Source organism: Amyelois transitella, chromosome 5 (assembly GCF_032362555.1).
Source record: "Amyelois transitella isolate CPQ chromosome 5, ilAmyTran1.1, whole genome shotgun sequence".
NCBI lineage: Eukaryota > Metazoa > Arthropoda > Insecta > Lepidoptera > Pyralidae > Amyelois > Amyelois transitella.
The window spans coordinates 9,681,035-9,695,397 of record NC_083508.1 but is presented as its reverse complement, the minus strand read 5'-3'; the positions used below and the strand labels follow the sequence as shown (position 1 = coordinate 9,695,397).

Genomic DNA, 14,363 nt, shown 5'->3' with positions numbered 1-14,363 from the left:
TAGCCTTGATTGTCTCTGGTTATCATCGACATGCACAGAAAATAATAAAAAGCATTCAATAGAAATATATTTATTATTTATTAATTTATAATTTTACTTACATACATAACTTACACAAATGCATTGTAGTATTCAGTTAATCCACTATACGCAACTAGGTGATACCGGGTTCGCAATTTAATGTCACCTACTTTTACATTCATGAAAATAATACTCTACTAGATCCAAAAATCAATAGATGGTTGGAAACAATGACATGAGATTTACGTTGACCATTACCGATAGATATTTTATTAAGAATCCACATAAACTGTAGAACATTCTAACACACATTCTTACGTGAATGCTCAATAGACGCACCTTGAGATGTGATAATCTTACCGGAATTAATGCCAGGAGGTAAAAGAGACACACAAATTCTTCAGGAACTCATATAACAAGGCATGGAGGACACATCTTCACAGGCGCTCTGGTTTGAGCTAAAAGAACTGAGAATTTCTCTTGTATCCTTGATATTCAGATGTTCTGTGCTAGAAGGTGGTCGGGGCAACAGAAAGCGGTCTTTCGCTTTATGCTCTTTAGGTTTGTTTGAGCGGTGAGGATGTAACCGGGGTTGGAAGAAGATACTCTTACACAATTCTTCAGAAACTCATATTGCTAGGCATGGAAGACACATCTTCAGAGGGGCTCTGGCTCGAGCTGAAAGAACTGAGCGTTTCTCTCGTCTCCTCCTTGATCTTCAGATGTTCGGTGCTGGAAGGCGGCCGGGGCAACAGTGAGCGGTCTTTCTCTTTGTGCTCTTTGGGTTTGTCCTTGCTGCTGTGTTTGTGCTTGTGCTTATGCTTGTGCTTCTTCTTGTCTTTCTTCTTCTTCTTTGCCTGTAATTTAATTTTTGTTTACAATCTTTCTATCTCTTCTAATCCAATATTTTATCTTGAATGTTATCAATTCACATCTAATATGTCACTTAAAATATATTAAATAAAACATTGCGCAAACGCGCATCTAAGTCTCTATTTGGAAAATAAAACTACTCGTACATACTTAATCGTACTTTCGCGATATCACTTCCATACATTTTAAAAAAGTAAATATATACACATGTTGCTAAGTATTTTTTACAAAAAATAGACGTAGAAAGATGTCACACATCAATATACAATCAGCTTTAGTAAACAATCAAATAGCGTGAGACTATTTACTAACACTAACAATGTTTAATGACTTAGATAATTTTCTTATCATCGTAAAATAATTCCTCTGATAACAGTAATATTTACCACTTGACTATTTGTGTAACCTTGAATTTGCATGTTACATCTGAATCGTGTACAACTAAGAATAAAACAAATTAAACCATGTTATCACACTGCAAATCTAAAATATTCTGTAAGTTTGAAAATTCATGCTTTTTAAGTTTCATAAATTTTCATCATATTTTTATAGCAAAATAATTAAACCATAGAGTCTAAACTTTTAACAGATATCAACTACAAATGAAACAAAATCACCAAAGTTTCTAATGATCTAAAACTTATTTCGCAGACAAAAGTCAGTTTCAATATGTCTATATGATTAAATAAATACCTCATCTGACTCAAGCCTTAAGTAATAAGTTGTACCGATACTATCGATAAAAACTCATCGATTGTGAAACTATCGATAGTTCGGCAACACTAATATAGGCGCAACATTTTTGTATTACGATCGTCAGTGAACTATAAGCCACACAGATTCCGTTTAAAATCGCGAGCAACAGCTAGTTAATTAATATTTACCTTAGGAGCTCCAAGGTCGTCTTTGTCGTGTCGGAACATGCCGGGTTCGAACCCGATAGGTCCCGAAGAGCCGGGGATACCAGGCAACGCCACCGCGTTGTCGGATATAAACTCGCGCTTTGTGTCATCCTAATACAACAAGAATCTTTAAAAACAAAAGTATTTTTGGGAACACTATTATTATAATTATCTTCTGATATTTAATCTCGTCTTCTCAGAATTACATTTTCCCGATTCATTCGGTGAAATGTTTCAAATACCGGGGTCAGCTTATGTAGAAAGCATGTAAGAGACAGCATTTTTACGATCGGCCCCTTTTTAACGACCCGAGATCTTTTATTGAAGATAGACATAAAGTTAATAATTGTGGCAAATTGTTCTGCCAAGATCCAATATGGGTTATGTTCTCCTGCAAAAGTTGCAGTAGGAGTCGCTTCGTGTAAAAACGTGACTTACCCACGTTCATAGGCGGAAGGCGCACTCGGAGCTGCTTTTTTAAAAGGTGAAGCTGAATATTTTACCGGGATCAACAACGAAGGAAGGAGAAAGAAAAATCGTGGCAAATTGTTTTTTTTCTTTTCATTACAAAACTCCCTAGATAAAATGTCGCTTACATACTGTCATCGCGAACCAAATTTTAAGAGCAAACAGCTTATTAAATTGAAAAAATTGAAATGTGGGTACTTACCACGCCAAACAAATGAGGATTGGCATCGTGCACCGTAGTCACGTCCACTTTGACGTCCTCCTCCTTGATACTGGAAAGCGGTACAGGGAGAAGGTCGTCTTTGTGGTCGGTCTCCATCAGAGAGGGTACCACGGACGGGGACGCCGTTATGGGACCCACGTCGGGCTCCAATTTTATCTGGTGATAGAAAAATGTGGTAATGGAATGTTCGTAGTTGAAAAGTACTATTTTCGATTCTAAATAAGAAATAAATAGATTTATGATTTTAAGAAAGCTCGGTAGAAATGGCATCCCTACGGATTTGTGCTTTTAACCTCCTTGCCTTTGAAACAAAGATGGTCTTATACAGGAAACTTAGATAACGCCTTAAAAATGTCTGAAATGGCTATATTTACTCTCAAATATAGAATAAAAACAGACTAGACAGAAAGAAACCAATCTGGTCTCGCTTTAAAAAGATAATGTTATATATATCTGCAAACACTTACGCCATCTTCAACCTCCTGTTTAATGACCGGCTGCGTCTCAATCTCGTCCCATCTCTCTTTCTCCTTCTCCCTCTCTCGTTCCCTCTCCCTTTCTAGTCTTTCTCTCTCCTTATGTTGCATTTGTTTCATCATCGCTTGTATTTCTGGCAACGGCACGCATATAGGCCGTTTCGGTCCGTACAAAGTATAATAAAGGTCCACAAGGTCGCATCTCAGTTTTGCGTCGTTTGACAAGAGACTGTTTATGTTGTTCCATAACCTAAAATCAAGACGACATTAAGTAAAGTTATACATAGTGTAAACGGGAACATGGATTAAAAGGCGATCACTAGTGTGATGGTAAGCAAAAGGTCAAAGTAGAAGACAATTTCACATTGTATCAACACCAATTTAATTCAAATTGCAATCATCTATGACATGGTTCTTTCTTTTCACGTATTATCATCTACTTAACCATATTATTTTAAATTTCGCACAAGGGTTAAGATCCTCACACAGTGGGATTCTCTAAGAATTTTCAGTCAAATACTACTTTTCATTGCCACGGGCAAATGCTAATACCTACCTACTTCATAAGCACAAACATTAACTCAATCAAACCTGTGTACAACAGCCTCAGTGTCCAGCCGATGCCTTTGTGCCCTTTCGAACGGCGGATTGCTGATAAGGAGGCGAGCTAACCCGTGCCGCACTCCTGGGTCGGGATCACTCTCCACGGCCGTCAATAACGCCGATAAGTCTTCAGGCTTGCCGTCCACGCGAACGAAGTCTACGAGGCACTCGAACGCTGCTATTCTTACGTCTACGAGATAAATATGAGATAAGATCATTCCTTGCCGATTCCAGTCAGCCCTTGCCGATTTGAAATTGGAAGTCTCTTTGGGCACACTACATATTATTATCATTCATTTTTGACCAGCCTTTGTTTCCAGCCAGCATTTCCCTATTTGGAATTCGAACACTTTGGAAACTCCATATTATAGGACCATTCGGTTTTCTTAAGCTTTCTTTGTAATATGAGCTTGACCGTGCCGGTCCCGTGTCTCATGCAAAATCATTAATCAATTACTTCATAAAAGATCCGAGATAGGAAAACTTACCAATGTACTGTCCATATTGAGCGTAAGCCCTGAATATAGTCGGTATGCTCGGTAGATGCCCGCATTGCTGCAGCCGACGTATCGCCCGGAGACAACTCACTGTCACCGTATTTTTGTAACATGGCAACACTTTTTCCAAATTCAAAACTCGGGTGATTTCCTCTAAAACTAGTTTTGTGTCTGCTGACAGTGAGTCGGCGGTAATGGGGGCACCCTGAAACATTTCACACATCACTCAATTGTCACATCTTCTGGTTTCACAACAATGGTTGACATTGAATAAATAACTTAAAGCAAGTTTAGTGCCGCTTCCAAACCGCCAAAAACAGCGGTAACTAACTTAATGCAAGCATTTTCTTTAACAACGTCAACTTCACAATTACCAAAACCTAAAATAATAAACGTGGACGAGAGAATACATTATTATAATTAATTTATTTTCACTTTACAACCTGCGTATCGATGCTACGACAACGACAACTATACTTACAGGTTGCAACACCGATATGACAGGGGTAATGGTTGCCGCTAAGGCGTCAACTAACGCCGCTTTGTAATAGTTGTCCGAGAAATGATTCTTCGAGTTGTCATTATACTTGAACAAGTCCAGTAGGAACCTCACTACTTCTGGCGGACATATGCCGTGGATGTTTCTTAAACCTGATGGAAAAACAAAATTAAACTAAAATAGATTTCCGGCTAAAGTTCATTACCTACAATTGCCTACTTTCCGTGTTGCTGTTGAATAACTGTTACTTTTGACAAAGTATTTTACCCAGAAATATTTATAAACATTATACGTACGAGCAAATTAAAAAGTAACCTCATACTAACCCGCCATAGCAACAGGGATAGTCTTCTGCAAGAAATAATGCTGCAGATTGTCGAAGTTGTTCTGCTTTATGATGTGGGGCGCCGAGAATGAACCGAACATCTTGCGGAATATCGTCAACATAGCCGGCGGGCCCGCCCACGAGCTTATCATAGCGTTCGCTACCTGATAATATAATAAGAAAAAAATAATTGTCAAAAGAAAGTAACAAGAAAAAAGTTTAGTTTTCATTCCTAAACATTTATGTAAACCGATGAGATTGCATGTAGTAGATAATTATGAATTAGATGAAGCGAAAGAAGTATGTAAAGATCGTGGCAAGTGGAAAAACGTAGTCTCTGCCTACCTCCCCGGAATAGAGGCGTGATTTTATGTACATATGTATGTAAGAAAAAAAAAAAAAAGTTTTATTTCCTTAACATGTATGTAAACCGACGAGATTACATGATGATAATTATGAATATGGGTGAAGCAAAAGGAATATGCAGGGATCATGCCAAGTAAACAGATATAGTCTCTGCCTACTTTCAAACGTACTCTTCGCTGAAAACGTGGTAATAGCAAAAAAGTAATATTTTAACTCTTTTTTTATTTAGTGTCACAAACAAACCTTTGTCAAACAGTGCGCTGCTCTGCACCTAATCTTATAATAAGCGTGTTCATTCTCTATTGTGTCCGTCAACGCCTTCCTTGTCGATGGTTCCGGGTAGTTATGTAGCGCGTCTATGGCTTCACTCTGTGCTGTGACGTCACGCTCGTGTCTAAGCTGATACTGCCATTGGTAGTCCGGCTGGGATATCACCGTGCTACGTAAGAGTGACATCTCAGGGTCGAGACGGATCCATAGTACTGGAGAATCGCTATAAAATAAAGGGATTTTATCATCAATACACGATCGTAGTTGGTAAAACAGTGCACGTTAACAACTGCTTTACCGACAATTACCGTTTGCTATTTGCCAATTGATGCCACGTATAAAATTACTTTTACTTAGTGCCGTTTTCATTTATTGTAAGATTTCCATGATTCCAAGCATTTGATTTATTCCATAGGAACTTATCGGAAAACTCTTCCCATATGTTTTAACGGTATTTATGTAAACTTTCTGTTTTATACAGCCCTAGCCTTGAAGCCAACATTGATATTACATTAGAAGCAATACAGAAAGTTCGCGAAAATGTGGCTGTAAAAAGCCAAGGAAAATAAGGTAAATTATTTAAAAAAATAACAAACTCACTCCATAGCCGATAGATCCATATCGACCTCTTCCCCGGTACACAGTGGTATCTTCTTCTTCTTGTTCCTTCTGTTCTTACTGTGGCACGTGATGTCCGCTTTCACGACCGTGTTCTCTATTTGCAGTGTGTGTTTGAATGTGCCGTCCAACTCCTGCAACTGTACTAGTAGGGGGCCGACGTATTTGCGTATACCGCGGTCGTGCACGTGGTCTTGGCGAATTTCTAGTTCTATTGTGTTTCTGGAAAAATTTTATCACATTTAAAATTAAATGGACGCATAAAATTCAAAGACAGCCAGTAAATGAATAACTTTTCAGTAATTAGAATAATTTCGATTTTAACTGAATTTAAGCTACAATAACATTTGTCTGTTATATGAAATCATTTTATCATTTTATATTAAATTTAGTAAAAAAAAAGTAAAGCAAATAAGAAAATTTGTACAGTAAAAAAACTTTGCAACTCGGGGAAACCACAGACAAAAGCTGTATATACAAGCAACACAACATGCATTACTTTATAAAAAAAAAGCATATTATATAACATAATGCTACTAGTGTTAAAACATACCTTTTCCTATTAAAAACAGAAGTCAATTGAAACTTCGCGTGCCCTCCAGTCCGCACCCACTGATCAACAAACACGGCCATATGTTTACCGGTCACGGTGAATATTGCCTTCACGAACGAATTGGTGGACAGCAACAACTGACCCCACAGTCTGCTGCCTATCTTCGTGTTAGCCGCTTGGGTGGCTAATGACAGCTGCTTGTTGAATACTTGTAATAGCAACTCTTGGCCTATGCGCTGTTCTAACATGCGCAGTACTAGGTGAGATTTTTTGCGCATAACCTTTAATGAAAATAAAACATTTTATTAAAAAGCAACAGGAGATTACGCACCACGAACGGTGAAATTACTAAGCTAGTCTAGTGACTTGTCCGCTGCACCCGCAATTGTTTTAATGTATTTCCATGAATCGCATATTATTTGTAAAGATGCTCTTATAGAGATATCATTTAGACCTTTATTAAAGCGAAAGAAGTCTTAGTTAAGATTTTGTGTTAAAAAATGAGTCCAACATTCGTCTAGCGAAACTTCACGACAGCTTAGCATAAAGAAATAATATAACCGATGAAAAATAATATCTTATTACCTCCATGTACCTAGGCGACATAGTGTGCACATTTCGCACGGGAAAATAGAAATCTTTAATGTCCTGTCTCGCGCCCGTTGCCGGGGGCTGCCAAGGGTCCAGAATTATACCTCCATATTGCTCTTCATAGCTCACCACCTAAAAATAATTTTCATTAACGAAAGAGCTTAGAAACACTTTAACTCTCCCTCGCACTATATGTTGATGATGATGAGAGAGGGAAGATACATACCTAACACATGAGTACATTAAGCGGGTTAGTACATTAGGCGGGTGAGTCAAGTTATTACATGAAGCAACTGTGTACTAGCAAAACTGACTTCGCTTGGCAACTAAAAAACTTTAATTACCTCCTGTAATTCCTGATGAATCCAATACCGATACTCATTATTACCGAAGCACTTTTTAATGTACAAAGCGCACAAATAATTCGGTATTCCCTTCGCTAACCACAAATCCGACCAGTTTTGCATGGTTATAAAGCAGCCGAAGAACTGTTCAGCGACAGCTTGGGCCATGGCTTTGCGGCTCAGGTAGCCTTGGTCTATGATAGCGATGGAGTGGAGAAGGTGGGTGCTCATTATGGACATGGTTGTGTAAGCTGTGGCATCCTCTTCAGTCTAGAAAAAAAAATTGATATGAACTTAAGAATTTTATTAACTTAAGCATTCATCGCTTTTCCTTCATTGAAAAACAATGTGAATTATGGAACTTTGAATTTATTAAGTCCTGGCAATAAACAATTTATTTTATGCAATTATTTTAAAGCTCTATTTCAAATTCAAATTGTTGTATTTCTTTCTGATTCATAACATGTATGATATTATAAAGATAGTTTTGCAGTTGATTAAGAACTTCATGAATGTCTTTTTATCACTTAGATAGATAAGACACTGTCTTACGAACAGAAAAGGGTTTGTAAAGAAAATATGAAAAAAATGCAATAAAAAAAAAATTTAACCATACCTACCAAAATAACACCTAGTCACTCACCTCATCCACAAATACTTGTTTATAACAAGGATATGGGTATCTTGTAGAAAGGGTTTCTTCATAAAATTCAAATGCTTCATGCAGAGTCCTTACTGTGTTCTTCAAGATTTGCATCAAGTGTGGTAGGCAATAATGAGTCACTTCATTCATGAAAGGATCTACAAATGTTTCAAAAGGCCTAAAACAAAAAATGTATCTGATAGAGATTTTAAACATACTTTTAAGAGTTACTTTCAAAGACTATTATGGTCTAGAAGATGAACTAAGAAGCAGGCATTATATCAGTTGTATTATCAGTTTTGCACATCCTAGGTAGGGCTCTCACTCATAAAAAAATAATTGTGTCATTTTTTTTTACTGAAAGTGTAAACTCAGTTCAGATTTAAAAGCAGCAGTTTTATACAGTGTATGTGAAGAAAGTAAAACCATTACGTAAAAAAATTACACACCCAATAGCCAACCCAATATTAGGGGCACAAGCCGGCGTATTCACAACATAGTGGAACGTCTTCCGTCTGTGATCCGGTGTGAAGATCACATCGACCAGTTCCCCACATGACACAACTGTCAGGCTCTCATCCACTGTAAACTCTAGTTTCCAAGTGCAAGGCTCTGCGTAGCTGTCCACACAAGGAAACCAGAGACGGGAGGAGTGGCCGTAGGTGAACATGTGGGCTGATTTCTGAAATAATTATATTACATACATACATAAACTCACGCCTCTTTCCCGGAGGGGTAGGCAGAGACTACCTCTTTCCACTTGCCACGATCCCTGCATACTTCCTTTGCTTCATCCACATTCATAACTCTCTTCATGCAAGCTCGGCGGTTTCGGGCACTTTTGACCTGACCCTTCACCAGGACGTCCTTAATTTGATCAAGATATGTTCGTCTAGGTCTTCCCACCCCGACCTTTCCCTCCACACTCTCCTTGTATATCTGCTTAGTCAACCTGTTTTCATTCATCCTCTCCACATGACCGAACCATCTCAACATACCCTTTTCTATTCCTGTAACTACATCTTCTTTCACATCACAACATTCCCTTATCACGCTGTTCCTTATCCGGTCACTCAATTTCACACCCAACATACTCCTTAACGCTCTCATTTCCACTGCATTTATTCTGCTTTCATGCTTCTTTTGCCATACCCAACTTTCACTCCCATACATTAATGTCGGGACCAACACGCCCCTGTGCACAGCCAGTCGAGCCTTTTTGGATAGTTTCTGACTGCTCATAAAGGCATGCAAAGCTCCATTCACCATGTTCCCCGCGTTCACTCTCCTTTCAATATCACTATCACACTTGCCATCTGATGTAAACTTTGATCCTAGATATACAAACTCTTTCACTTGCTCAACTTTTTCTCCTCCAATCAAAATATTACATGCTGTCATTTCTTTCTCCATTTCAAAAACCAGTGTTTTAGTTTTACTTACGTTCACTTTCATTCCTTTCTCTTTTAAAGCTTCATGCATACAGTTTACCATCTCCTGTAACTCCTCCGCTGATGACGCCAGTATAACCTGATCGTCGGCATAGAGCAGACATTTGACGAGTAATTCATTCATCCTTAATCCACTTTCAGACTCTTTCAAATCTGTCAAACAACTATCCATAAATAGGTTGAACAGCCACGGTGACGCAACACATCCCTGCCTAACACCTTTCTCAATCTTAAACCACTCAGTGTGCGCTCCGTTTATCCTGACACAAGCACTCGAATCCTCATATAAGGATTTCAGTGCTCGTATCAAGAGACTGCTCACCCCATGCATAGAAAGTGCTGACCACAATTCATTCCTCTCAACTCTGTCATAGGCCTTTTCCAAATCCACGAATGTGCAATAGACTTTTTGACTCTTGGCCAAAAACTTTTCGGCTATGCACCGCAAAGAAAAGACCTGATCAGTACATCCCATTCCCTTTAGAAATCCCGCTTGAGCATCCCATATTTTGTCATCAGTTTCATTCCTGACTCTATTAATCAATACCTTAGCATACAATTTGCCGACGACGCTAAGCAGGCTTATACCACGATAATTTTTGCAGTCCAGTTGTGACCCTTTTCCTTTGTAAAGTGGCACAATAACAGCCTTACACCAATCTTTTGGTACTCGGCCGCTTCTCCAAACCAAATTGAAAAGGCAGTACAACTGTCTAGCTACGACGCCTTTTCCTGCTTTAAGCATCTCGACCGACACTCTATCATACCCGGCAGCCTTACCCGCTTTCATACTCTTAAGTGCTTCCACAATTTCAAACATTTCAATTTCGCCTTCCATCTCATTCTCTTTTTCTTCGCTATAGCAGAACTCTTTCTTATTTTCTTCCTTTTTTTCAAATAAACTCTCAAAATAGTCCTTCCATATCTTTAGCACACATTCTTCTCCTTTCACAACGCTACCATCCTGGCATCTGATCCTAGTCAGCTCTCTGGTTATAGTTTTTCCTCGGGCTGACCTTACGGATTTCCAGAATACTTTCAGATTTGACTGAAAGTCTTCTGATAGCCTTTTATCAAAATCCTCTTTATACTCTTCTTTCTTTCTAATCACAGCTTTCTTAACCAAATCTTTCATTTTTTTATATTCCTTACGTGCTTCATTCACATCCTCATCTATAACCTCTTGCATTCTTAAGTTAGCTTTTGCTGTTAACAAATCCAGCCATGCTTTCTTCTTTAATCGCACAAGTTCTTGCACATCTTTACTCATCCACGCATTTTTGTGATTTTTCCCTTTCCTTCTTCTACTTACACCACACACTTCAACAGCTACTTTCACAATTCTTTCTTTAAATTCCTTCCATCCATCTTCAATATTGCTCCTCTCATCTAAATCTTCAATTTCATCCTTCAGTCTATTAATATACTTCTTACCTACATCCATATCTTGCAAATTTTCTACTTTCACTCTTTCCAAAGCGCTGGTTTGCTCCCTTACCCTGTGCCGCCAGCGATTGAAGATACCCCTTATCCGGGATATCACCAGTAAATGGTCCGAGTCAATGCCAGCACCGCGATATGCATGGGTATCCAGCACTTTGTTCTTCAATCTTTCATCTACAATCACAAAGTCTATCATACTTTTTAAAATACCTTCCACTCTTGTATAGGTGTGGATCTCTTTATGTTGAAACATTGAGTTCGACACAAAAAGATCCCACTCTAGACAAATTTCTAATACACTTCTTCCATTATCATTCACCTTTTCGTCACCAAACGCACCAAGCACCTTTTCATATCCATCACGCTTTACACCCACCCATCCATTAAAATCACCTAACATAATAATCTTCTCATTTGGCTTGGTAACTTTCAATACTTCTCTTACACTATTCCAGAACTCCTCGTTTTCGCTTTTTGCTGATGTTGTACCCCTCGAACCCACATCCCACGGTGCATAAACACCTAAAACGAAGATCCGAGTGATTCCAACTTTCAGCCTAATCCATAGAAGACGAGGGCTGACACACTCATACTCATTCACACACTCAGCCATTCGTGCAGAAAGGATTAGACCGACCCCTTGACAGCCTCGGCTGGTACTGGAAATTCCAGACCAATACGCCGTGTAAGGGCCGTGCTGCGTCGCGTCGCATCCTTTCCGCTTCGTTTCATTCACGCACAACACATCCAACCGTCTTTCACCCATCATCTGACATACTTCCTCAATTTTATCCTTCATTCCTCCTCTTACATTCATCGTCGCAAAGCGGCTTTCAGCAGACCGCATACCGCTCCCGCCGGGAACGAGACGTGATGGGGTGCGGACACCATCGCCGCCATTTAGGTGCTCTTTCAAAAAAATTGCATCCATGCGATTCCCACGAGACGCAAGGGAACAATTTTGTCCGCCCCAGCAGAACCCCGCATGCCAGGGTAAGGCTAGCCATTACCTGGGGGTCGCCCAACCCCATGGCGGAAGTGGCACGCTCGAGACTAGGCTCGCCCCTAGCCATGCATCCATCGGCGCGGCAGACCTTAGATTGGCATAATTATATTGATGTTGGTAAATTGAAGAAAATTACAGTCAAGAAGAAAATACAGTACTAACAGCCTTGAATAGTTAGCCTTGTATGCCACTTGATAAGGAGTAACTTAACATTCATATTATTCTTAAAAAGATAGGTTTTTGACAACATCAAATGTTATAACTTATTGTACTAGATAGGTTTTCCAGATAATTGTCTTCAATCCCTAACAAATATATTTTAGTGAAAGTATCATGCTAACCAATATGGTTGGTATGTATGGGACTCCTTTATTCTGTGGGACTCAAGGCCTAAGGTAAAGAAATAAATATAAATGGGACCGATTATATAAATAAACATCCAAGACCCAGGCCAATCAGAAAAAGTTCTTTTCTCATCATGCTCTGGCCGGGGTTTGGAACCCAGGACTGGTAAGGTAAGATGTAAGGGAAATAATATTTTCTCTAAATTAAAAAGCATACCTAAATTATGTATAAATTTTACCTCCACAAGACTACCTTCTCCTTCAGGGACAACAAAGTGCAAACCACCTTGTGGGGACTCCAAAGAGAATTCAATTCCGATCCGGAGCCCCCTCCCCTCTCCCACCAGGTGAGCAGCCTCATCAGGAACTTGAATGTGAAGTTCCCCAGAATTGTGATCTGGGTCAATTTTTTGTGCCGCAGCTAAGTGATATTGTGAAAAGACCTCCAAAGACCTCCTAAAAAGTTATATTTTGTACATTTAGCAAAAACACTTCAAACATTTTCATATTTTTGAAAAAAAATTAATAAAAGTTAATTAAATAAACAATACTATATAAAGTTAATATCTGATTAGGACCAGCACCTTTTCACCTAAATCGACAAGGTATATGCTTTATCTTCTCACTGTATTTTCCATTACCATAACAGATAAAGGGAAAATGTGACAAAATATGCCTTGACAATGTTAGTAGAGAGAGCCACAGGAATAATATACAAGTATTCTTTTGGGACCGAAATATACTTACGTATTTGGGTCCGCTTGACAAATATCCAGGAATGGGTCGCAGTATTGGAAATTTGCTTCATACTGATCATTTAGACATACACGGTAGATTCGACACTGTTTTGCATTGAGCCGAATATAACGTAAGTTGTCTTTAAGTGGAACAATAGTAAGTTCCACGAAACCCTGAACAAATAAACGTTGTGCATTTTAAAATAGTTACAGAGTTCCTTTTTTATAATAGTTTAATGTAGGTTACAAATACTTACAATAATACTCCTCCTTTCAAAGCTAATTCCAGTTAAACTTAATATTTGATGGGCTGTAAATACACAAAGTTTAGTCAATTAACTTACAATTCAGGAAGGCGTTATAATCATTTTTATGTAGAATAATTAAAAATACTTATAATTTGAAAGGTCGACAATTATCACCCGTACGCTCTTTCTTCATTTTGTTTGATTTGATTCATTAACTTACAAAGTAACGTCACATTGTTTGAAATTGATGAAATGTAACGTTGTCTTTTTTACAATTCAATTGTTTATATTAATTAAATATTAGAAAACAGAAATCAAAACAAGAATCCAGAAACACTTGTGCTTTGCTTTGATTGATGCTCTGTTGCTTGATTTGATTGTGACTTTACAGTGGTGCTACAATTTTGACATTTGACAATGATAAATGTCATCAAGTGAGAATTACCCAAAACACACCAAAACTTTAAACCTTCTAGTCCACTTGTCTTCGCACAATATCCACTTTATTCTTAGTTATTTATTATTAATATGTTTATTGACATATTTATTGATATGTTTTTAAAAAAGAATACGTAACAGGGAATTGGGTAGCACTTATAATGTAAACTTTAAAAAAAAATTTAATGTTTCTTTTATTTTATTGATCGCTTTGCATCACTCTCCAGCTCAAGCTTTGAATAAAAATTAGTAAAAAAAAATTGGTATCGTTATTACTGTCAATCAGGTTACGACTGTTTTCATTGTTTTAATGACGGATTCACCGTGAACACTTCTAATCGCGTCGCGTATCATACAGTTGCGTTGTGACAGACAAATTTCAGGTACTTATATTTTATAAAACAGAACAGATTTTCATTTAACG

At 38.2% G+C, this 14,363-nt stretch overlaps 1 protein-coding gene across 1 annotated transcript; it reads right to left on the bottom strand.

The window, feature by feature from the left end:
• Positions 1 to 78: 78 nt before the first annotated feature.
• Positions 79 to 13,878, bottom strand: LOC106134537 (transcription initiation factor TFIID subunit 2). The gene is made up of 19 exons (XM_013334624.2): positions 13,651 to 13,878; positions 13,511 to 13,565; positions 13,264 to 13,427; positions 12,756 to 12,972; positions 8,722 to 8,954; positions 8,273 to 8,450; positions 7,630 to 7,899; positions 7,280 to 7,417; positions 6,695 to 6,975; positions 6,124 to 6,363; positions 5,497 to 5,746; positions 4,889 to 5,051; positions 4,545 to 4,714; positions 4,055 to 4,268; positions 3,555 to 3,756; positions 2,955 to 3,213; positions 2,467 to 2,643; positions 1,779 to 1,907; positions 79 to 878 (listed from the first exon to the last, which is right to left on the bottom strand). The coding sequence occupies exons 1-19, from the start codon at positions 13,692 to 13,694 to the stop codon at positions 642 to 644; spliced, it is 3,621 nt and encodes a 1,206-aa protein (XP_013190078.1). The 5' UTR covers positions 13,695 to 13,878; the 3' UTR covers positions 79 to 641.
• Positions 13,879 to 14,363: the final 485 nt, after the last annotated feature.